General features: G+C 37.5%; 2 protein-coding genes and 1 long non-coding RNA gene across 7 annotated transcripts; 1 reads left to right on the top strand and 2 right to left on the bottom strand.

Annotated features, from left to right (window-relative positions):
• malsu1 (mitochondrial assembly of ribosomal large subunit 1) lies at positions 1-2,165 on the bottom strand. Its single transcript, NM_001326615.1, has 4 exons — positions 1,814-2,165; positions 1,165-1,340; positions 287-368; positions 1-194 (listed from the first exon to the last, which is right to left on the bottom strand). The coding sequence occupies exons 1-4, from the start codon at positions 2,031-2,033 to the stop codon at positions 10-12; spliced, it is 663 nt and encodes a 220-aa protein (NP_001313544.1). The 5' UTR covers positions 2,034-2,165; the 3' UTR covers positions 1-9.
• Positions 2,166-7,292: 5,127 nt separating this feature from the next.
• On the bottom strand, positions 7,293-13,267 carry LOC103909000 (uncharacterized). 5 transcript variants are annotated; one of them, XR_012391838.1, is made up of 8 exons: positions 12,299-12,523; positions 11,976-12,064; positions 11,837-11,878; positions 10,744-10,866; positions 10,192-10,444; positions 9,465-9,581; positions 7,905-8,832; positions 7,293-7,736 (listed from the first exon to the last, which is right to left on the bottom strand). XR_012391838.1 is itself a non-coding variant. In XM_073925636.1 (7 exons), the coding sequence occupies exons 4-7, from the start codon at positions 10,828-10,830 to the stop codon at positions 8,717-8,719; spliced, it is 573 nt and encodes a 190-aa protein (XP_073781737.1). In that variant the 5' UTR covers positions 10,831-10,866; positions 11,837-11,878; positions 11,976-12,064; positions 13,158-13,267; the 3' UTR covers positions 7,293-8,716. The 5 variants fall into 5 exon arrangements, 3 of the variants coding, with proteins under 3 accessions (XP_073781737.1, XP_068070381.1, XP_073781738.1); XR_012391840.1 differs by lacking the exon at positions 7,293-7,736 and adding an exon at positions 10,568-10,599 and having other exon boundaries at positions 8,031-8,832; XM_073925636.1 differs by lacking the exon at positions 12,299-12,523 and adding an exon at positions 13,158-13,267 and having other exon boundaries at positions 7,293-8,832.
• A 2,274-nt stretch (positions 13,268-15,541) lies between these two features.
• LOC108179665 (uncharacterized) lies at positions 15,542-24,406 on the top strand. The gene is made up of 5 exons (XR_002455869.3): positions 15,542-15,615; positions 16,946-17,045; positions 18,892-19,068; positions 20,717-20,809; positions 23,609-24,406. It is a non-coding gene; the product is annotated as an uncharacterized lncRNA (long non-coding RNA).
• The last annotated feature ends 19 nt before the right edge of the window (positions 24,407-24,425 follow it).

Here is a 24,425-nt window from a genome sequence, read left to right as displayed (position 1 = left end):
TTTGTGAAGTCAGTCAGTGTGTTTATTTGAGCTGGCTGATGGTGTGTGTTGTGTGTTGTGGTAGATGAAGTCTTCAGGCAGGGTTTCAGCAGGGATGCGGCTCAGCTGTTCATCACAGGAGCGCAGCGTCCACAGCTTCTCCAGCTCAAACTGATCTCTGCAGTCCCGCAGCATCAGGTGAACCACCACTGAGCCTGAGGGACACACACACAGTCTCAGTCATAAACACTACAGTCAGTCCGTATCTCACACACACACACACACGAGAAACACAAACGCTACACACCGAAGTCGATGCACTTCCAGTCATCACAGTCGCTTCCCTCCAGACGAACATGTCGCTCCTCATCCTTACGCAGAGTCTTGAACTGCAAATGGACAGAGTGAAATCAAACCAATCATTCACACACTCCATTACACCTCAGTCCGGTTTACACACAACATCCTAATGACATTTGTCTGTTACATTGGTGTGAATCTGAAGTGAACTGGAATGTGAATGTGGTTTCTGGAATCGGAGCGAGTGTGAATGTGGTTTCTGGAATCAGAGCGAGTGTGAATGTGGTTTTGCATCTGAAATGAAGCAGAGAAAGTGAATGCAGTTTGTTTGATTTGAAGGTAATCAGAGTAAGTGTGAATGCGATTTCGCCTGTTACACTGCTGTGAATTGGAGTGAATGTGAATGCAGCTTCTGTAATTTGATGTGAATGCAAATGTGGTTTTGCCTGTTATATTGGTGTGAATCTGGAATGAGTGTGAATACAGTTTTGCCTTTGTTGCCTTGATGTGAATCAGAAGTGAACTGGAGTGTGTGTAAATCTGGATTGAGTGTGGATACAGTTTCATCTGTTACATTCTTGTGAATTGGAGTGAATGTGAAAGTGGCTCCTGCAATTTGAAGTGAATCAGAGTGAATGTCTGTTTGCCTGTTACACTGATGAGAATCTGTAATAAGAATATGGTTCATCTCTTATGTTGTTGTGAATCAGAAGTGAACTGGAGTATGTGTGTGTGTGAATCTGGAATGAGTGTGAATACTGTTTCGCCTCTTGTTGTTGTGAATCAGAAGTGAACTGGAGTGTTTGTTAATACAGTTTTGCCCGTTACATTGTGGTGTATAAGAAGTGATCTGGAGTGAGTGTGAATGCGGATTCTCTTCTGTACCACTTTGATCAGAAACGCTGCCATTGCGCTGAGGTGTCGAGGCGACGCTCCGCTCACGATGATCATGTAATCGGTGTATTTGAGCTCCGGCGCGACTCTGATGACGCAGATATCGGTTGCGTTCTCCTGCCGCAGCGCAGACACCAGCAGAGGCATATCCAGCACCTGCGCACACTCTATACACACACACACACACACACACACATGTTCAGCTTCTCATATTCATAATGCAGGAGTATTGAATATGAGATTAATGCGTATATACACGGTTTTACAACATCCAATACAGGTTTAAAATATGATAATGTCAAATCTGTAATGTTTAAAGCACATTAAGAATGATGACATATTTTTGTTATCAGTATAAATATGATGACACATGGTAATGTCTTGTCAGAAAGCATTACAGTGTTATTCAATACAGTCAAATGGTGATTTTCCAACAATTCTGCTGCTTAATATCTGTATTTATATCCTGATTTCACAATGGGAATATGACAGTAATGGAGAACAACACTTGATTAAATTGTTTGAGTGTATTATGATATTTAAATATAGAACTGTGAGTACACTGCTGCTATTAGTCCTATATAGACTGTCTAATAGAGGCAGAGAGAGCTCAGGTGCGCTTCTCTTCTGTGCGCGTCACCTGTTGTGTAGTTGTGCAGGTGTTCAGCTGGCGTGTTGCTGTAGTTGTGTTCTCTTGTGTGTGTGTAGTTCTCAGCAGCTCCTGCTCTCCTCCGTGTGTGTCTCTCGGTTGTTTCACCGCTCAGCACAGTTGTGACCTTCCGCTGGACACAGCTCGATCCTCCCGCCCTGAACATCACCCTGAGCGGCGCGTTAGACGCCAGACAGCGCGCTGCGATCATTCTCTCTGCTTTACAAACCCAGAGTCTGTGCTCTATCTGTCAGAAACATCATTGTTTTGAGCTCAAACTCCACATGACGTCTATCCGTCTCTCGGTGTCGCTGTATTGGAGCAGCGCGTGTGTAACTGCGCCTCCTGCCGGTGTGGAGGAGCGTCACTCTACTGCACCTAATAAGTAAGTACTAATCAATTTAATTAATCAATAATGGAGGTTATTATTCTGCTTGTACTGTGGTTACGCCACTTGAATCCACGGTTGAGAGTGTGTCCTCCTCAAACATCTCCTGTGTGTAGCACTAGTGTCCTCCACATCTCCTCTATGGAGCCAGATCAGTCTCAAAAAGATAACATTTGCATTCATAAATGCACAGCACAATTCATAAATCCACAACTACAATTTATCAAGTCAAAGGTTATCAGCAGAAATATTTCCCCAATGTGCACACATCAGCATCTGACATAAACACATGTAAATGTTCACCGCTGTGTTCATATGGAGCTCTCGGATGACTCCTGCATGAAGAGTTCTGTTAGATGTGTTTATGAGCTGCTGAATGTGCATGTGAAGATGCTCTGAGTGTGTGTGTGTGTGTGTGTGCGCGCTATTATTAAGACCTTCCTAACAGGACACGATTCCTAAACATCTTTTATTTAAGAGGATATTCTGTTTAGCCCATCACTGAGTGTTTCATCCACCAGTCAAAACACTCCTTACTGAACAACCTCCAGAAGCTTCACCATTCATTCATTCATTCATTTTCTTGTCGGCTTAGTCCCTTTATTAATCCGGGGTCGCCACAGCGGAATGAACCGCCAACTTATCTAGATAGTTTTTGCACATTGGATGCCCTTCCAGCCACAACCCATCTCTGGGAAACATCCACACACACTCTCATACACTATGGACAATTTAGCCTACCTACTTCACCTGTACCGCATGTGTTTGGACTGTGGGGGAAACCGGAGGGAGAACATGCAAACTCCACACAGAAGCGCCAACTGAGCCGAGGCTCGAACCAGCGACCTTCTTGCTGTGAGGCGACAGCACTACCTACAGCGCCACTGCTACAGCGCCACTGCTCGGCCATTCAATATATATATATATATATATATATATATATATATATATATATATATATATATATATATATATATATATATATATATATATATATATATATATATATAAAATATATAAAATAAAAAAGAATAGTTTTAGCAGTATTATTAGACATTCATCTTTAAAATAAGGTCATAGTAAGGTGTTTTAAGCACTTTTATCTTGACAGAGTGGCACAAATATTCAGACCCTCATCATACTCCAGCATCTCAGCATGTGTGTGTTATTGAGCTGAGCAGCTCTCATAATCCTGTCATATGCACAGCATGGAGCGAATGAGTTTGTGGTGGCCAGCAGACTCGACTTCAGTGTAGGCCTAATATATTTGCATCAGCCATAAATTAAATGAGCTGAGTTATGCTATATATCAGTACACACTCAGAAATAAAGGTACGCCAGCAGTCACTAGGGTAGTTCTGGGATCAGTTTATTGTACGGTGCGCGTCTGTCAGCGCTTATACAGGCATTCACTGGTTCAGAGGATGCATATGAAAGGCGACGATCAACGCACAGATTTAATGTAAAGAAAGTGGGACAGAATGATAAAATATGGGAGAATTTCAGCAAAAACAGAAGGGTTTATGTGAGTGAAGTGAACAGGAAGTGTTTGTGGAGAAACAGTTTTGCGAGGGAACACAAAAACTTAGAAATATATATTTTGCTCCCACATATTTTTATTTCACCCAGCCATTTTTTTTCAACTCCACTATGTCCCTTCCGGGGTTCCGTAATTTTATATATTTGCCTGTAAAGTAATAGATAATATTGCTCACATGCATAGACGGTTGTTGCTGGATCAGATACGGTCACGGCTGAAAGTTAATGAGAATTATTTATTACATTTCTCATTTATTATATTTTATTAAAGTCTACCCTTACCCCAATCCTAAACCCAACTGTCACAGTAATGTAAAAACAGTAGCTGTACCGAGTATTATACATGTTATTTATTAAATTACCCAATAAACTGTATTTTATTAACCCCTACTTCCACCCCGACCCTAAAGCCAACTCACAGTACTGTAGAATATTAATTATTGTTATACAGTGTTGGATAAAAGATGGATGCTATATTGATGTGGGTATCCGCAGCTGTATCCCTTCTAGACTTTACCCCATAGACTGGTTGAACCTGAATTCGAATAGAACTACAAACGCAGGTAAAGAGTGTAAAACTACAAACATGGCGGACGCGAGAGACCAACCGAGAAGCCTCGGTAAATATAGTCAAACGGTTTCCGCTTGATGTTTTATCAGGAACAACATTTTTAAAGACGTGTTTGGTCAATAATTTCTGAATGCATAATAATCCTGCTGCAGAATCTGCGATAAGATAATTATATTTAAATTAAAGTGAGGTGAGGAGATGATTGACAGGTCTCGTAACTAGGCAACATAACGGTCCGTTAAAGAGAAATAACGGTAGTTTTCTTGAAAGCTTGCGTTACACACTCAAAAGTACGGTTTCTTTAAGACAGGTTATACTCTTACTTTATCGTATAATAACGTTAGGTATTACCTTATCTGCGACGTGACTTACTCTCACTTCTTGACCGGAATATTCACGATGATCCTCGGTGACGGTAACAGCTGTTCACAGCCGCGAACTCGCGAGAGTCTCAACGGCGGCCAGTAACGGAATATTGGATAAATCCACCGAACAAAGCACTTCGATACTCCAAGAGGACATTTCTGCGATCATTGACTCAACATGTCTCTTCACTTCTCTTGTCCACGACGGTGAAATGTCTTATTTCCTCACAGCTTCAGTTTCCTTCCACCTTTTCTATCTTCCGGAACTTCCGGTCACCAATCTCCATCTCGAAGACAGGTAAGCGCTTTTTAATTAAACACAGGGGAAAGTGTGATGATTTATATCAGGAGCAAAGAGCTCAGAATCACCAACAGGTCAGGCGACACTCAGGAGAATGTTCCAATACAGCAGCGCCCAGCAGCAGCCCCGAGATCCCGCCCGTTTGAATGAAAGCCATCGGCCGTCCATTGGATCTTATTTCTGTCATGGTGGCAAGCAGCTGCTTTATTTTTTATTTATTTATTGAAAAAGCGCATTAAAGCGGAGATACAACCTGGAAGACGACACTACAACACTTATCATTAGCTCTTTTAATAGTTTAAATGCTGAATGGCCGCCGCGCGGCGTGACACTAGCGGCATCTAGTGGCTGTTTCCCAAATCGCACTAGAGTGTCGCCTCTTGGTGATTCTATGCTCTTTGGTCAAGAGTGAAGTTTGTTTTAGTACTTTAGTGAGATTTATCCAGCTGCAGAACCACACACGTTCTAGGCACACGATTTTGGCTAACCATATATGGTAACTAACTAACTCTTTAGCATTATCGCCACCTATTGAATTTCACAAATATGCTTTCCCATTTCAGTTATCATTATTATTATTATATCGTAACGATCATTTTAACATCTCTGCAGTTTCTGAACTCAAATTATGTAAAAATAATTGGTTAAAGACTTTATCCATGTGTCCACATAAACAAAGAAAACATCATAGACTGTCTATATTGTGGGATTAAGTGTAATAAACTAATTCAGGTTCTTAATCTTTTCATACTTGGTTAAAATCACTTTGTTGTAAAATATAAAAAGCAAACAATAATGTGTCACATTAAAATAAATTAGCCTACTATTGTTAATAATTTAAACAATATATATATATATATATATATATATATATATATATATATAGTTATAAACTGATCATCTTAACTGATCTATATATTTATCTGATTATAATTATAAGTTTATGTATATTTATCTTTTACTAACTGTCACAGCTGTTAGTTATATATATATATATATATATATATATATATATATATATATATATATATATATATATATATATATTCTTATTTTTTTATTAATTATTAATAGTTAATTTGTTCCTATAGCTAAATTTTAGTTTAAAAACAAGACATTGCTTACTATAAATTACTACAGTATTAAATGTGGGAATTCATAATTAAAAGGTAATTAGAAAGTTAAGAAAATAAACACTATTAAATCGCTTGAGTAAAATATTAATATAGTGTCATACATTTATTACATGTAAAAAGATTTTTATTACATATATGTATTATTGCGTTTATTAACTTGCTATTATTTCCTTCATTATAAATGAGTCCATTATACAAATTAAACCTGTCCAGTTTAGATCATTCAGCAAGGCCAGCAAACGAGTATCTGCCATATTATTGCCAGATAATAATGACTGATCACATATAATGATTAAAAACTGTCCAGTCTATATTACTGAATGGCGAAATAATGCTCCCCATTCACCTGTCCCGATCATAATGCTATTGTTTATTGTGTACAATATTTATTAACCATGTATATCAAAATATATCGATGTCGAAGTTCAAAAAGAGGTTAATAATATTAACATCCGTCGTAACCATATATGGTTTGCCTAAATCGTGTGTCCTAGATTGTGTGTGCTTAGAACGTGTGGGGTTCTGCGGGCCTGCAGCTGGATAATATTGACTTTAGTAGGCGACACAGTGAGTCTTTATACAGTTAGCAAGATGTTCACTCTAACTGCTGGATCATGCTAGTCTTACATCATTATCAGGCTGTGCTGAATTGGCCAGTGAGGCTGGGTTAAGCTGGCATCACTTACCCCCATTAATGATTGAGTTCAGCTGATTATTTTATTGTAACTGTATATTGCATTACTATACATTTTACCACTTCAACTGTGACTGTCATTTCCATTCTAACCATTGTTCTGTGCTAAAGCTCAACATTTGCTGGTCAGACATTAAAAGAGCCCTGGCACTAGTTCAGTAGATATTACAGTAGGATTACTCATATCAGTGAACACACTCTTATATTTCACATTATAGTCACACAAATGGCCGGGCAATGTGCTTTAAACATGACAGATGCATCAATATTGTTCTATAAAGGCTAAATTGAGTCTGCAGTCTGTAAAACAGATCTTCTCTGTGTTGTTTTGTGTTGTGTTCACACTTATTGTCAGATCAACACACAGATAAAGTAGTTCAGGCATGTTTTGAGTGCATTACAGTGCCGTATCACTACGCTGAAGGATTTGACTTGTGTTAATGCAAGGAGCCGGTGTGATGAACAAAGAGCAGGAGTCAGAGATACAGTTTATTGAAGACAATAGTTTACAGTTTGATCAGCAGAAAACAGCTTCAACACACTCCATGGGGTTCGCAGGCCGCTCTGCGTACAGTCTCAATTTCACAGAAATGATAGAAGAGCGGCACACATGTGGTCAGTGACCGAATCAGATCATCAGGAATTCATACTTCCATTGTTTTCTGACATGATGCTGTTTTCCGCTTCTGCTTCCCACATTGTGCACTTCCTCCTGCGAGTGTCGCAGTCAGAGCTGCATGCAAATGAGGGCCGGCTGAAGCCTCCCCATTGGCCCATTAGCTCTAGATTGACAGCTCATCAGCTTCCCTCCTCACCTGATTGGCTGGAGGAGCTGTCGGTCTAGAACTGGTGGACCAACGGGGAGAGACACTGCTCACTGCAGAGCCATTTGAGCAGAGCTGAGCTCCAGCGAGGGGGAGCTTGAGCTCTTGCTCCTCCTCCTATAAGCAGTTTTAATGTGTAAACCCACCCCTAACCCCAACCCCCAGTGACATCGCTCGTACAAGAAGTGCAAGGAAGGAGGAGCGAGAGCTCAAGCTCCCCCTCGCTGGAGTTCAGCTCTGCCCAAATGGCTCTGCAGTGAGCACCAATTGAACAGGGGCGCTTCATCCGGCCCTCATTCACATGCAGCTCTGACTGCAACCCTCGCAGGAGGAAGTGCAGAATTTGGGAAGCAGAAGCGGAAAACAGGAAAACAACAAATAACAAACATGAAAGAATGAAAACCTTATTTTTTTTTTTTAAATGATCAATATACAAACTTAAACGGGAAACAAAAACGGCATTTAACAAAATATACACACTTCCAATCACATTTACATTACAGTGCAAACACACATTTTAACACATGACATTAAAATAGAAAGAAAAAAACTTTTTATCAGGATTACACAAAAACAATCAAATAAAATTGAAATAAAAATAAAGAGACATATTTTAAAAGGAAGGAGACTCGGATGTAGTTTTGTTTAGTTCCTCTGTAGCCTTATTCTCTTTGGATATTACTTTTAAAGACTCTAAATATGTTTCACATTCCTTTTTAAAGCAGTTAGTCGAGGGTTTACTCTTAATCCATTTACTTTGTGTATATAATATTTACCCATAATAATAATAATAATGTTTCACATCAAAGGAATTTTTTAGAAAAACCATCTGCATAAACCAAAACCTTAATCAAATTTAGGGATGGAATGTCAGTTTCTATATTGTTATTTAGCCAACAGCAAAGGTCCTGCCAAAACTGTTTTGTGACTGGACAAGAGAAAAAGAAATGGTTTCAGTGGTTTCAGGCTTCCTGCTGCTGATGGGGTGTACGTCATGCTGAACCGCTCTAAATCTCCTCTAAAACGGGTCCTGTGTCTGGGTGGACAACATAAACTACACATGTAAACAACAGTCTTTATTGGTATTTGATTTTCAGCCATGGGTGATTCAGAATCTCCTCCACTGGCAGCAGTATCCCATCTTCTTCTTTTTCATCAAGGGTATAGAAGTTATCTACAAATGCCAGGAATTCTGTCACATTTTAAAAGAGAAAGTGGGTTAAAGATGGACACAAGCGACACGTGAAAACATGACACACACACACACACGCGCACACACACACACACACACACACAGCACTTATCCCTCCTGTTGCCTCTGAACTATCCTCTGGATAGCGTCTCTCTATAGTTGTTAAAGGTGATATTTAATTAATTTTGTCTCTGTCTAATGACTCTTTGCTCTTTTGAATCAATCAGGTAATGCGTCACAGCATCAGCACACTGCTTAAACTAATTAATCTTAGTGAAACTTTTTTTTACCAACCAAGTTTGCTGACGCCATTATACGGACACAGACCACTCTGCCTACTCATGCAGAGTCCAGTGGAAAAGTGATTGACAGGTGTCATTTGTGTGTAGCTTCTCTTTATGTATTTATGATTTGGTTATGGGTAAAACAAAGAGCATGCGGGTCAGGTAGTTTAAACAGCAGGCTACAAATAATCCATTATGACTTGATTCATTATTCATAAATAATTAAGGCTCAAGATAAAAGAAAAACATTGTTCAGGGTTTTTCTGCTGGTTAAATGGGGCCTGAGTGGTTTCTGACCCGTAAGTCAACAGGAGGGTTGGACAGGGTTAGTTAGAGTCTTCTTCTTACCTGCAGGGATGCTGGAACAATGTCCTGCTATTTCCTTAATGAGGATAAACAGCTGGCTCACGGTCACATTAACAGCTTCTGATGAAGAGATCTTGGTATCGGTCCGTGGGTGTTTTCCTGGATGTGTCAGGAAGAGAGAGAGATGTGAGGTGTTGAGCAAACAGTTCAGTAATCATGATCATTACACTAAAGAAAGTTCACTGCTGAGCAATTCCAGCGTTACGGATGTGACATTTACAGTAAAAACTCAAGACATTAATGAACAGAGGAAGTATATGGTGACATTATAATGAAGCATCGGTTTATATTTCCCAAAACAACTAACCACAGAGTTACGAGATCAGAAAAATACCCATCCGTAAACATTTTAAATAAGGAAAATTAACATCAGTGTGACCAAACAGTCTGAGTTTACAGTACACAACATACTTTGTAGAAATTCAGTGAATTAAACTGCACAACCCAAAAGACACGATGCTAATCGAGAGGAGAAGAGTCGCTCACTGTAGAACAAACATGACTGATTTCTGCATTTATGCGGGAAAAACTTGCTTATGGATGTGACTGATGTGAAATTGGCACTTGTGTGGCTCTGGTAAATTAAATAAGACCGGTTTTACAGTACTGTAAAATACAAGTCTACACAAAAGAACGTAGAAAGGGTTTCGCTATTTGGTGGACATGTGCATGGAATTGCTCTGCTCCTTCCTGCAACAATCAGACTTACCAGGAATCATGAGCTTCCCTCGTCCAAAATCAACTAGCCTGATGGACAGAAACGGTTCGACGACCAGGATGTTACTGTCATGCATGTCATAATGACAGATGTTCCGCTGCAAGCACTCCTGTCCTGCTTTGACAATCTGCCGGATCACAGTGCGCGCGTCCCACACATCCAGGTCTTCATTCCGCTTCAGGAACTCCTCCAGTGTTTGGCACGAGTCAAAATACTCCATCACCAGCATTATCTTCTTATTTTCCTGTAAGCAGATGCAATGAGTTAAAATAAAGCACATGACAGCAGTCCTCAGGTCAGTCTTCACACCGGCTTCCAGTTACATTCAGGATAGATTTTAAAGAAGAAACGAGTTTATTTCGCTTACCGCACCGCCATATTATTAACCCACGAGCTTTTCTGAAAACAAGACAAAGGTATTTACTTGTCCAGAAATGCTTCTTGATTTAAGAATTAAGTCACAAAATTAAAACGACAATAAGAATCAAGACAAACCATCCTGCAGCGCATCGTGCATAAAATGTGCTGAATAAATAGACTTACCCCATCTGATGTTTCCTCTTCATCCCAAAACCATTCATAGAGTCTGGGGAGCTGCATGCTGGGTGGACGTCTCGCAAGAGTCATCATGGCCACTTCATTTGGTAGGAGTCCCGGATACCTAGGCTAAAGATAAAGTGCACATTAGCTGCAGATCAACAACATGTAATCCTGTTTTTCCATATAACTGTAAAAGAAAATCTGTAAATCAGCAGTTTTCCGTATTTTGTGATTCATGTTTTTTTCTGTGTGTTTATTTATGCTTTTGAATTGCAATATGTGAGCTTGATATACATTATCTGTACTGGTCGTGTGAATTGTGATGTAAAAATCTGGTAATTCGGCTTCTGACTGTATTAGATTTTGGTGTGATGAATTGCGGAAGCTTTGATATTATCAAGATATTGAGCTGAGCTGTGAAACAGATTAATTTAGCAGGTATGACAACAACAATACTTAGTGTATTGATTATTAAATACATGTAAAAAGATTATAAAGTACAATAGGTAACACTATAATAAAGTATAAACTAAACTACTTTAGATAAATTAACTGATGTTAACGAGAGGACTTTACTGTACAGTGTTAACGAATAAAAGACAAACAGTCTCTGAATACTCAATGTCGTAACCCAGATTAACATGAGAAAATCATCATGTTTGAAAATAAATGGCCTATTAAATGTTCAACATGTTGCAAAATAAAACAATCTGAATATTCTTAAAGACACTAAAAGTGTAAATAATAATTATTCATGGCGTGCTGGATGCTACATTATTGTGCATGTTCATTATCATCATATATATGATTACTGGAAATAAACTGCCAGTCCTTTTTCTCTTATAAAGAGAGAGAAATATAACAGAAATATAAAGGCCATTAATAAAGTCACTGTTAAACTGCAGAGTTGAATTTTCAGCATCAAAACTCGACAGAGCACAGAATAATTCCCATCATAACCGTAAATAAACAGAAAACAGCAGTGAATCACAAAATGATCAGAAGTTATTTGTATAACCACAGCTGTAGACAGACTCATCTATTAAGAGTATTTTGTGATGCTTCAAATATGAATCACGGATGTTTTCAGGCTTACCACTTTGTTGTCAAGTTCTGTAGTAGTCGACTTGATGGCAAACTGTAGATGAAAAGCAGAATAAAACATGAGTGAGCAATCAAACAGCATTTCTCCAAAGTTGATGTCCTCTAAGCTGGACTAGGGAGAATAGACTTACCTGTTGTCCGTCGGCTTTTCTAATAGCACGATAGATCTCGCCGTGATGGCCCTTTCCCACAAGTTCCTTCAGGTCATACTTTTCTTGCACTGAAACAGAAAAAACAACATGTTCATTTGAGACAGCTTCTAGTTATGCCGGAACAGACAGAATAAAACACGTATTTAACCCTTGTTCAAATTGACTACTCTTTTACTATGTTCAACTATGTTGAAACAGAAATTTAAGGCCTCAAAATGACCACAGAGGGGATGAAAACGACTGAACAGCAACACAAGGGTTAAACAACATCAATCAAACAATAAAAATACATTAACATGTACCAGAACCAGGAGATGGACCTATTCCCAGTGTAGACGGCTGTCTTCTTTGTCCCGAAGGACCTGGAACATTAGACATACTTTGTTCCATTTATTTTCGGTAAATAACGCTCTCTAGGGTGTATAAATACGTTTACTGCAGTTAATTTAGGATTTTTCGCCTTGTTTGAGTATGAAATGCGGAGCTTCTCAATACACGTCTGCTCTGTGATGCGTCTGGTGGATTCTGACACTCGCGGCGCAGAACGCGTTCTATTCATGACGTAGCGTAGGGCGAGACCAAAGATGGGGGCCATGTAGGTAGAGGTATTCGCGTTTATTCTTCAGGGTATAAAAGATGAAGTGGTCTCTTAACCTACTGTTTAAGGCTGGCGATGACATTATAAAAACACGCGTGGACCTTATACAACTCTTTTGACATCTCTGCATGGGGGAAAAGAGGGAAGGTAATCACGGAAGGACTGGCATGATTGTTTTTGACGCGTCCAACACGGCTGATTAATTGAAGGACTCTGCATCGGCCTGTAGCTCTGCACTGAATTTACAATGTGATTCGGAATCGCGATGATTTGACTCCTGGTTAAACTTTAACAACGAGGTTGTCCAGAAACGGCCTCCAGACAAATGAAAAGTTTGTCAGCGACGGTGCAACAGCTTCTTCTGGATGTCGGTGAGCGCAGAGAGGCTCTTCATCATGTGGAAACATCTCGCTGAACGCAAGTCTACAAGACTGTAAGCGCTACAGGTGGAGCTGCTGTCTAAAGCTACACGAAAACATGGAGAAGATGTGCGAAATGTGTCTCTCGGCATATTAGGAAAGGTCGTTCCAGATGCTCTTCAGGACAGTGTTGATATTGCTCACCGTGTGGGTCCCAAACGCGCTGATGGCAAAGTCAGATCGGTCATAATCCTCCTCATACTGTGCCGCGGTCCGGACATTACTTGCGCTGCAGATTTGTAGCTGAACAGACTGCGTCTATCTATCGGAGCCCCTGTCACCAGATGACGATGACAGGGCAGCAGAGACACGCTGTGGCCTCTTGTGAGGAAAGCAAGGGAAGGAGGGCAAGAGGGAATCCCTCCGCGTCAGGGAAACTGTTCTCCTGTACTCCGATGTTAAATCACTGTTTAAACAAGATGACTTTGCATCACCTTTACGTGTTAAATATAATTAACTCTTTAACCAAGACAAAAGCACTAGAAATTTAGTTTGATAGCATTTCTTTACTCGTAATTACGCTAGTTCTGAACATATGAAGTGTAAGACCGATTTAACTAAAACATAATCAAATTAAAATATTTTGAATACTAAATCATAGCCATAAGCCATAAAATATTTCAGATTCTCATTTAACACGGTAATATACACGTTTTCTGTTTTTTTTTTTTTTAACCATAAAATCAAAATCAAGTGAATTAATGCAACAGGATTTAGTTTGGTAGATTTTTTTGTAAACCAGTAATGATGTGTAGTGTGAATCATTATTAGAAACAGTCATTCAAACAATATAAAACACTGAAAAACAAATCTCGATGTCCGTAGATTTGTCCTGAAACTTGAGAACTTGGATTCAGACTGTGTTCTCTTCGCTGGCTTTATGAAGTAAAGCCTCATCAGCAGTCTGCAGAATGAAAAGTCTAAATGAAATTCAGAAACACTCGCACAGCTCTTGGAATAATATGACAAATTCAACAATTAAAAATATTTTAATAATGAAAAACATGAACACCTAATTTTATAAAAAATTATAAAAAAATAACCTCAACATGTCCATAAACCAAAACAGTTCTTTAAAAGGTTCTTAAAGTTACATTTAGAACTGTTTGTAAGTGTTTTAGATTTGGAGAACCCGTTATTATCAATGCTGCTCAGCCACGTTCCTGGAGGACAACCAGCACTGCATGTTTTACATGTCTCCTTCTTCTTCCACACTCATTTCATGTCTAATGAGCTGATGATCTGAATCAGGGGGTCTGTTCTTCATATGTGGATCACTCAGTTAGGTGGATTTGGATGTTGACGATTTGAACACTTCCTGGTAATTTGCGGGACATCATTTCTGGCCTTTCAGAGTGCAGCTAAAGTCTTCTCTGAAGGAGTGTGTTTGAAGTCCAGCAGAGCTGCACGTTTATCTGTAATGGCTGCATCAAGTTATTCCCTCTTCACACCAGTCTGGATTTTTCCTCTCCTGCTTGCTAAAAGTTTCCATTGCTGAGTTGTAGATGGCATCTCGAACAGGGCTCCATCTGTCTGCTCCATCTATTTCATATATTGTAAATACGGAGTCTTAAAAGTTTCTGACCAAAAGACATTGTACACATGCATAAAACCAATTCACGGCTGCAAATATATATATTTACAAGAACTATTTACATGCAGAAAATAAAAATATACATTCATACAATACATTTCAGAGATACAAAACAACATTTACAAATGTATGACAGTGTTCATCCTGAATGACAACATGCAAGAGTGTGTGTGTGTGTGTGTGTGTGTGTGTGTGTGTGTGTGTGTGTGTGTGTGTGTGTGTGTGTTTGAGGCTTTCCTGGCAGCTGCAGCTCATTTGTACTATTTAGCAGATGAGAGCTGAAATCTATTATGCATCGCTTTTGTGCAATCTGACCCTCTCCAGTATGGTGAACGGAGATTGGGACGCCCACACTGTAAAAAAAAAAAGTACACTCAAAGTTTTAAGGCAACCAGCTTCAGGACATTTTTGAGTTTACTCAACTTAAATCAAGTTAAGTGCAGTACTTAGGTTGAAATTTGAGTCAACTCAAAGACGTTCTGAAGCTGGTTGAATTTTGAGTTGAGTCAACTCTTTATTTTCTTCTACAGCGCAGGCTACAAGACAAACATTAAATTCTTCTACTGACAGTGTTGAGTTGGGATTATTCAGAGCACAGTTTGTGAAGTCACAGAGTTAACTGTAGAGCAAACGTTTATCGTCTTTATTTTTAAAGCCTTTTAACTGAGAATTTCAGGAGTTTAAAGCAATAAAGTTTTGTTTACTACACTGAAAAAAATGATTTAGGCCTCTATTAAAATAAACATAATTCAATTTAGTTTATTTTAAACAATTTAATTTAGTTGTTGATTTTATTAAATTATTTTTAATAGGTTTTAAGTGAATTAGATGTGTTGTGATCCAATCTAAATTAATTAATTAAAGTCTATTAGAAAAAATTATGTTAGCTTTGTGCGCATGCGCGTTATGTTCCGTTGCCTCGGCGCCAAAGCCCAAAGGAAGTTTTACAGAATCCAGTCAGATGGAAGCAAGACGCCAGAGCCGGATTTCTGTACATTCATTTGCACAGTAAGTCACATTTTATATTGTACCAGACTGTTTATTACAGAAAAAACTTTGTGGGTAACATAGACGCATAAAATGGTCTCTCGTTCGGACTGTCTCTTTTGGTCGTTTTTAAATTTCACAGCGACCAGCCGTCGAGCGCGCTCGCAAGTTAAGCTAACAGTTAACGTTACACACGGTTTGACAAATCTCGCTTTTATGTCGCAGAATATATTTAAGATTCTTTTTAGCAAGAATGTAGTTATGTAGACTTGATATATAATGTTTTAATGAAGTAAATGGCTATTTTCAAGAGAATAAGCATTTTCTTTGATGTGACGACAGTGTCCGTGATCCGCCATTCCAAACGAAAAAAGTTTCGTTGCTAACGTTAGCTCAGTCCTTTGTAAATTTACCGTGGCTTTTACTATGGTTAACATTAAACATGCGTTTAGATAGTTGTGAACGGACAGTACCATACTGATTTTGTTTTAGAACGATTTGGTCTGGCGTTAGGGCACTACTGACTGTCTTAGGAGGTTGTCGAATGTGTGCCCATACTGGCGTAACATTAACTTTTAACGTAAAGGGCGTCCATTTATACAGTTCTGTATTTTTTACGTAAGATGCTGTAATTATGTCTTTGGGGTTATAATGCTGTTAATGGACTAACTTAGATTCACAGCAAGTGTTTGTCAGCCACCGATAAACGTCCAGCGCAAGGTTAACTTAATGTGACTTTTTCCATATTCATAAAGTGCCTTTTACATCAATGATAATGTAATTTAATTAAAATAATATCATTTAAATAAGCTGAAGCATTCCTTTAGTTGTTCAAACGTAAAACACATGCAGACGACTGCTAAAACTTCATGGAAAATACTGTTAAAATAAATGTACATATTTTTAAGACATAGCGATGAAGAATGGAATTTAATGCAGTGCTTTGTCTGGTCTGAGACCCACTTTATATCGTATCAATCAGGCAGTGACAATCACTGATTTAAAAAAAAATCTGACTTTGAAGGAGTAAACCCAAAAATTCCCCATTAACGTTAGTTTACTCACCCACAGACTTTCTTTCTTCAGTAAAACATTAAAGAAAATTCAGCTAAAATATTTAATGTTGAACTGAAGAAAAAGTTCTTGCTAACCTTATTGGTGTTGGTATAAAAATAACCCTAACTAAACATATCAATCACGTTCAGCAATTTGTTTAATAAGTAATTTATCTAAATGTTGCCTAATATAATTAATCGGTAAACAATATGTTGATTAAGAAGTTGGTCATGTTGTTACTTGTGCTGAATTTTGAACCTAAATGATGATAATCATGTGCTTCCTTTCATTTGAGGTACTGTACAACAAGTTTCCTTTGCTGAGTTCCTTGGTCAGGGGTTTAAACACATTTTCTGTCCAGTACTGCAGTTGGAATTTTCCATCAACTTTTTATGGTAAGTAACTGCAAAACATTTATCACTACACATTACAGTAAACAGTCTCTTAACTGAATATGTTGCTCTGAAAAATCTAAATAGTCCCAAAAAAGGAAATTTACTCACTATTCACTCACCATGTTTCCATGGTCCCAAACCTTTGAGTTTTTTTTATCTGTTGAACACAAGATAAAATATTTTGAAGAGTGTTAGAAACCAGTAATCATTGACATTCATAGTAGGAAAAACATATTATGGAAGTCAATGGTTACCGGTTTTCATCATTTTTCAAATGATCTTATGTTGTGTTTATCAGAACAAAGAAACTCAAACAGGTTTGTGACAAGTGAAGAATAAGTAAATGTTATTGTTGCTTCCCTAGTTTTCACAGTACTAGGGTGCAGTAAGAGCACAACTTTGATTCATCTCTGTGATTCTCTCAAGAGGGCCGACCAAAATGTCTGACCTGACATAAAATGATTAGACTATCTGATTGCCGACCAAGAGAGGTTATTCACCTCTTAGTTCCTCCTGTACATTGCATCAACACAGCACAGCAAATATCGAAGTTGAAATTTAATTTGATTCAAAGAAGAGTCGCATCAGAATTTGGCTCAAAATTGCACAATGCACATTCGGCCTTAAGCCTGGTTTGTACTTCTGCGTTGAGTGATTGGCGTGACCTACGGCGCCTGCCCTGCGTGCAGCTGAGCACTTATACTTGTGCGCGCTGTTTGTGTTGTTCTACAATAACACTTACAAAAGCAGTAGGTTTATATGTTCCCTCTGTATGGAGTTTCTTCGCTTGGGTTTTGTTTTTTCTGAACACTACCTTAATGAACAAGAAAATAAAACTCGCTCATTCTGAGGCGGGAGCCGGCGGTCATACAACAACTTTAATCATAAGGTAAAAACAAAGCAACAGTTTCCACCTCGAGCTATTTCATGGGACTCTACACTTGTAAACACTCGCTCCAATGGGTTGCCGTGGCTCTCAACCCCGCCCACACGCGTAAGTGTTACCAAGCCCACTAATAGAGCGTGCGCTACGTGTTGTTGCGATGTGTAGTTACATTTTTGGAGAGATGCGCCACGGCAAGGGCTATTCGACTGCGCGCAGGCTGCGTCGGACCATACACGTGCATTTGACGCAGAAGTATAAATCAGCCTTTACATGTCTTTATTTTGGCTGAACATGTCAAATTACAAGGTAGTCGAAAAAAGAAATCACTTTAAATATAGTGTAACTAAACAAACTATTCACAAGTAAACAGTCAGTTGATTAAATAAATTTGAGTATCATTATAAATGTAATATACATGTAAGGGACAATCGTCAGATTTTGGTGTGTTTAAAGATAATAAATGCACAACATCGAGGCAAAGTTTAATGTTTAGATTATTACTGCAAGTTGAAATTTAATATAGTTTTAATTTCTAAATAAATATAACATTTTAAAAATAAATATATAGGCTATGTTCTGAATAATGCTCATGTCTATGCTTATCATGCCATCTAATTAACCACAAACATACTTATATTCTATGTATTAGACGATGCAGTCAATGCATGCACTGAAAAAAATATGCTTATAGGCTACCTTTACCTGCAGGTATCGCTAGCTGGGCAAAACTTAGATAGGCTATTAATAATGGATATACATTAAATATGTATAATTTTATTTGTGAAAGCAAGAGAGAAACTTGTGGGAGTGCTGTAATAAAGGAGTCTCAAATGACTAACAATTGTGCATTACGTTAACGTGTTTTATTCGGGACATGGCATATGACAAATAATCGATAACATTTGAGCTGGTTTTAGTTATTAATTCTTTTTATTTTTTAAATATATATTTTCTTAACAGGTGGCGCTGCGGGTAGCGCTCTCACCTCACAGCAAGAAGGTCACTAGTTTGATTCTCGACTGGATCAGTTGGCATTTCTCTGTGGAGTCTGCATGTTCTCCCCGCGTTCGCATGGGTTTCCTCCGGGTGCTCCGGTTTCCCCCACAAGTCCAAAGACATGCGCTATAGGGCAATTGGGTAAGTTAAATTGTCGTAGTGCATGTGTGTAAATGAAAGTGTATGGATGTTTCCCAGTGATGGTTTGCTGCTGGAAGGGCATCCGCTGTGTAAAACATTCTGGATAAGTTGGCAGTTCATTTCGCTGTGGCGACCCCAGATTAATAAAGGGATTAAGCCGAGAAGAAAATAAATTAATATTTATTTAACTTAATGTTAATATAACACTACTGATGATTTTTAGCTGAATCTGTGGTACATGGTGATTCAAATAATAACAGCGAATGGGGATGGGTTTTTCAGTTTAAGAATAAAGTCCAAATCTAAAGCCATGGCTCCTGATGAAGGTCCTGTAAAGTAAAACAATTGGTCTGTGTAAGAAATTTAACATTATTTGCAATATTAGCATTAATCCACAGCCTGGTCAAACAGATGGTTTTTGGGTTGTGAGACGTAGTTTAGATGAAGTTGTCGGCGATTCTTCCTATTGTAAAGTCATGCAATGTTCAAGTCCCTGTCGCCGATCCATCTTGCAGTGAAAATAAAGCAGCAACAAAACGCTAGCCCAGATAGTCACGTAGTGTGAAAACATCTATGACACGACTACTTTCAAAATCATGCAGTCTGAACTCTGCATTAGTTATTGATTACACTTAGAGACCTGGATATCGACTCGTCTCTCTGCAACTGGATTATAGACTTTCGGACTAAAAGACCTCAGAATGTCAGATCAGGCCACATCTGCTCCACCATCGTCACACTTAACCCTGGTGTACCACAGGGCTGTGTGCTGAGCCTCTTCCTCTACTTCTTTTTTTACTATCAACTGTAGGCCTGTGAATAGATCCAACATCATCATCAAATTTGCAGATGACACCACTGTGATTGGTCTAATCAGCAATAATGATGAGACGGCCTACAGGGAGGAGATACATTATCTGTCCACTTGGCCACTACCAAGTCGACCAATCACAGAGCTTGCGCTACGCGTCGTTGCGATGTGTAGTAACATTTTTTGAGAGGTGCACGTCAGCGACGCCGACGGCCACGGCGAAGAGCTATGCGTCAGCGCCGTAGCATACGCGTGCGTTTGACACAGAAGTATAAATCAGCCTTAAGGATTAGCACTTTCCTCAGAGCTGTCCCTTTTTCAACTCTATCCCCCACTAATTATTTTGCCCTCCTAATACACCCCCACTGTCCTCAGAACTTATACTCCTCATTATCATTGCACTATTTAACATTTGCACATTTAAAAATTACACATTCATTGCACTACATTAGACTGATTCATTCATTTGAACTGTGCATACTGTATACTGTACACTTGTAATTGTTTATCTATCTGTACACTTCTGATTATTAATAGCAACTTGTACATATAATAATTTATTTTAAATCTCTGTTCATAGCTAATACAACATGTATATAATGTTGATAGTACGTCCATCTGTAAATATCACTAAAGTTTTTCTATATCTGCACTTTATAACTTATACCTGTATACTGCACTTGCTGCTATTGCACTGCTGATTAGACCTAAACTGATTTTCGTTGCATTGTACTTGTACATGTGTAATGACAAAGTTTAATCTAATCTAATACATTTCTTAACGTTTTCCAATTTATCATTTATGTATTTAACTAATCAAATTTGTATTATTTACAGACAACCGATGTCCATCTCAAAAGAGCGTCTATTCTTCAAGCTCTCTTTACTTACCTTGGTGAGGATGAGGCATGCCTGGTGAAAGAATACATGGTGAGTGCATCATAGTACTAGTGCTTGCACCTGGGCTATAAGAAAGAACTGCTTTGTTCAGAGGCTGAGGGTGGGGTTACAGTGGCCAATGAGACAAACGGAAACTTTTTTGAGTGCCATATTTGAATTAATAGGTGAACCTAATGTTGAACACATTATGGTCTATTAAAATCACATTGCGCTGCACAAACACTTGCTAGATTCGTGCAAGTAAGTTGCATACTAATTTAATGCAAAAGTATGAATAGAACAATGAACAAAATATTTTAATATCTCAAAAACAAAATTAATTAATAATTTTAAAGAATTTGAAAATAGTTTTTTCACTGTATATGTCAATGGCTTTTTTCTTTTTTCAAATGCTTTTTATTTACATATATTTGTAAATGAAGTAAAAAAAAATGCCATTGGTCACTACACGCGTAAGAGCAACCTATTATCTTTTGCCTCAAACTCTCGCATTGTAACGGTAATACACACTGTTATTGAACCGTGAGAAAACTATCAGCTTGTTGAGTGTGACATCACATTGCTTGACTATATCAAATAGTATTGGGAGACTCAACAAATGGTAATAATAAACATTTACAAAGCGATGTAATACTTTTTGAAAATCGCAATATATGTGCCTAATATTAGTATGCCTAAAAATACTAAATGATTAAAAGTTGCATATGTTTCTTAATCCTTTGACGTTCTCAGCATTGGGTTCAGATCTGTGTTTGACCCCAGAGATATTCATTGTTTAGTCCAGGGGTGTCCAAGCTTGGTCCTGGAGGGCCTGTGTCCTGCTAAGTTTAGTTCCAATTCCAATTAGACACACCTATGCTAGCTAATCAAGCTCTTACTAGGTGATCTAGAAACTATTTTGCCTCAACACACCTGCAAGGATGAGCTAAAATCGGCAGAACACTGGCCCTCCAAGGAGTTTGGACACCCCTGTTTTAGTCTTTCTATACAGTATTATTATTTCTAAATTACAAACAAATAGTCACAAAAGTACAAGTAAACCACTTTTTTCCAAAAAAAGAGAATTTATGTTTATGTTTAGATTAAAATTACTGTTTAAAAGCAACTTGACTTGAATTACATTTTTAGGTCAATGGGTGGAGGTACTAACAATCAAAAATGTATTGCTGAATAATTCTTCGAAAATGTTTAATCTAATAATAAAACATGACGTTTTTTTAAAGTATGAATTCAAGTTTTAAATTTGTATATTTACTTATACATTTAAAATATACTTAATATATTAAAATTATTTTGGTTTAATTAATGACTTGTAAAAATACTAATTAAATAAATATACATGTCTATTAATTTGTCCAATTAAATTTGTTTTATTATCATTGTACTTTTTTATTATTTGCAGAGGTCCTGTGGGTCTTTGAAAAGTCTTAAGTATTAAATTAGATCTTTAAAATTTAAGGTAATAAAAAGTCTTAAATTTGAGAGGTCTTAAATTTTGCATCAAGGTGTGACATTTCTACTGAATTTCATTCGCTGATGTTTATTTTACTTGTGCACTTATTCTTAAGCCTTGTGTGCTGTTGAGGATATTAATTTGGGGACAGATTTCTTTGTTTGAGCTCATGAAATGATTTTTGGTGACATGTTATTTTTACTCATATTTTGGGAAAATGCTTTTAAATTTTTAAAAACCTCAACAATACACTCTGGGCAAATGTATTACTCTTTTGTTATGTTTGGGGCTGATTTTGTCTCATTGACTTTCATTATAACAATGTTCTTTAATTGCAAGGTCATGACAGTCACAGTATATTAAATATTTTCGATCTTTAATGGTTTTTCTTGTTAGGAAAAGGTAAAATTTGTCATTTTTATAATTGATCATCAGTTGCAGAGCAAAACATTGCAAAGGTTTGTGGTTTTTATATAGAGTTATACGGAGTATAGTGTGTGTGCACGTGTGTGTGTGTGTGAGAGACTTTTGCAAACATTGTTTTGAGAGTTGCTTATTTAAATTTTTTCAGACATGTAGTAAACATAGTAAGTGTATTTATGCACACACACTCACACTATCATTTACTGTTTATACTCCAAAGAACTCCATATAAAAGCCAGAAACTTTTTTGCACAGGACTATCTAAATGGTTATGCTTGTCAACTGATCATCAACAGTAAAAATGACAAAATATACATCTACCGAAAAGGGAAGAAAACCAGCAACAATGCGTGATTACATGCTGTCATGGATTTGCATCCAAAAAATGTTATAATGGAAGTCAATGGGGCAAAAAAACAGCAACTAACATAAGGAAAGGGTAGTAAATATAAATAATACAGAAGGGTTAAGGTGAACAATTATGACCAGGTATATTGATATACAGTGGGTCTGATCAGAAGTTATTTCCACATTCAAGTGGCCAAATCTGTGGTTTTCAGGCCTTAAACCTTGTGTAATATTATTTAAATTATAATGCAAAAATGCTTCCTTGACATTGTTTAGTTTTCATCATATTGCTGTATTGTTTGCCTTTCAATTATTTTTTTCAAAATTCTTTTTAGTTAGTCTTAAAAGATCTTAAATTTAACCTGAGAAAACCTGAATAAACCCTGTAAATAATTGTGAAGAAGTCGTGCTTGCAGATCATGCACAAATATATGTTCGCCAGTATGCAATCATAAATGATTGTTATAATATTTCACAGGTATCAATGTGGGTGTGGGGAGGGCCGTTAAGGTTTTGGTTTTATTTACATTTGATTTCTTCTGACTTTTTACAAAATATGTTTCAAAAACAATGTCTAATAATGGTTTCTTTTTATTTAAATATAGGGCAACCAAAAAGAAGAATTTTTGAAGGACCTGACAAACACTGCCATGGCCATATGTGTCATCAAAAGGAAAGAGGAGATTATGAGGACATTGGCATCGTTGTGGATGGAAAAGTGATTCTTGAACAGATAAAATCTCTTGCACAAGCCTGTGCACTGATGTTGGGGGCAATTTATGTGCTTGATTTGGCCTACCCAAAAGAACTCAAATACTATTACGAGTTTGCCCAAAAAGTACTTGTGCAAATGAACTGACCAGCTCTCCTTAAAGGTTCTCATACTGGAAAACAGTGCGATGCTGTAATTTAAAGCATTGAAGTGTTGATAAATGCTCAACAACCATATGTATATCATATACAAATTGCAGTTTAGAGTAGGAATTGTTTAATAAGTGAATTAAGTTTTCTTTGTGTGCAAAATTAATTTGCTGTAGGAACTTGTTTTAAATTGTGTGTGTGTGTGTGTGTGTGTGTGTGTGTGTGCGAGAGCATGTGCATTTTATAAACTTTGTATTTATTCCATTTCATACAACTTGTAGTTGCTCAATCTGTTAATGAGTTAATTTTTTTTTAAGTTAATTAGTTGATTATTTTGTGTATTGGGGTGTGTGTGTGTTTCATAAGAATTGCTGTTTGCTCCAAGACTTCATACAGTTTTCTTTTATGTGTTGGTTTAAATTAAATGTGCTGTACAAACTGTTTATTGTTTTATGGTGTGCTGCTAAAGCATTCATAGGCAATGATTTATGTTTTGTTAAAAAATGCATCTTAAAAAGTCATTAAAATGAATTTAAAACAAATGTGGTCAAGTGTCATTTC

Source organism: Danio rerio, chromosome 16 (genome assembly GCF_049306965.1).
Source record: "Danio rerio strain Tuebingen ecotype United States chromosome 16, GRCz12tu, whole genome shotgun sequence".
NCBI classification, from domain to species: domain Eukaryota; kingdom Metazoa; phylum Chordata; class Actinopteri; order Cypriniformes; family Danionidae; genus Danio; species Danio rerio.
This window is presented reverse-complemented; position numbering and strand designations above follow the sequence as displayed.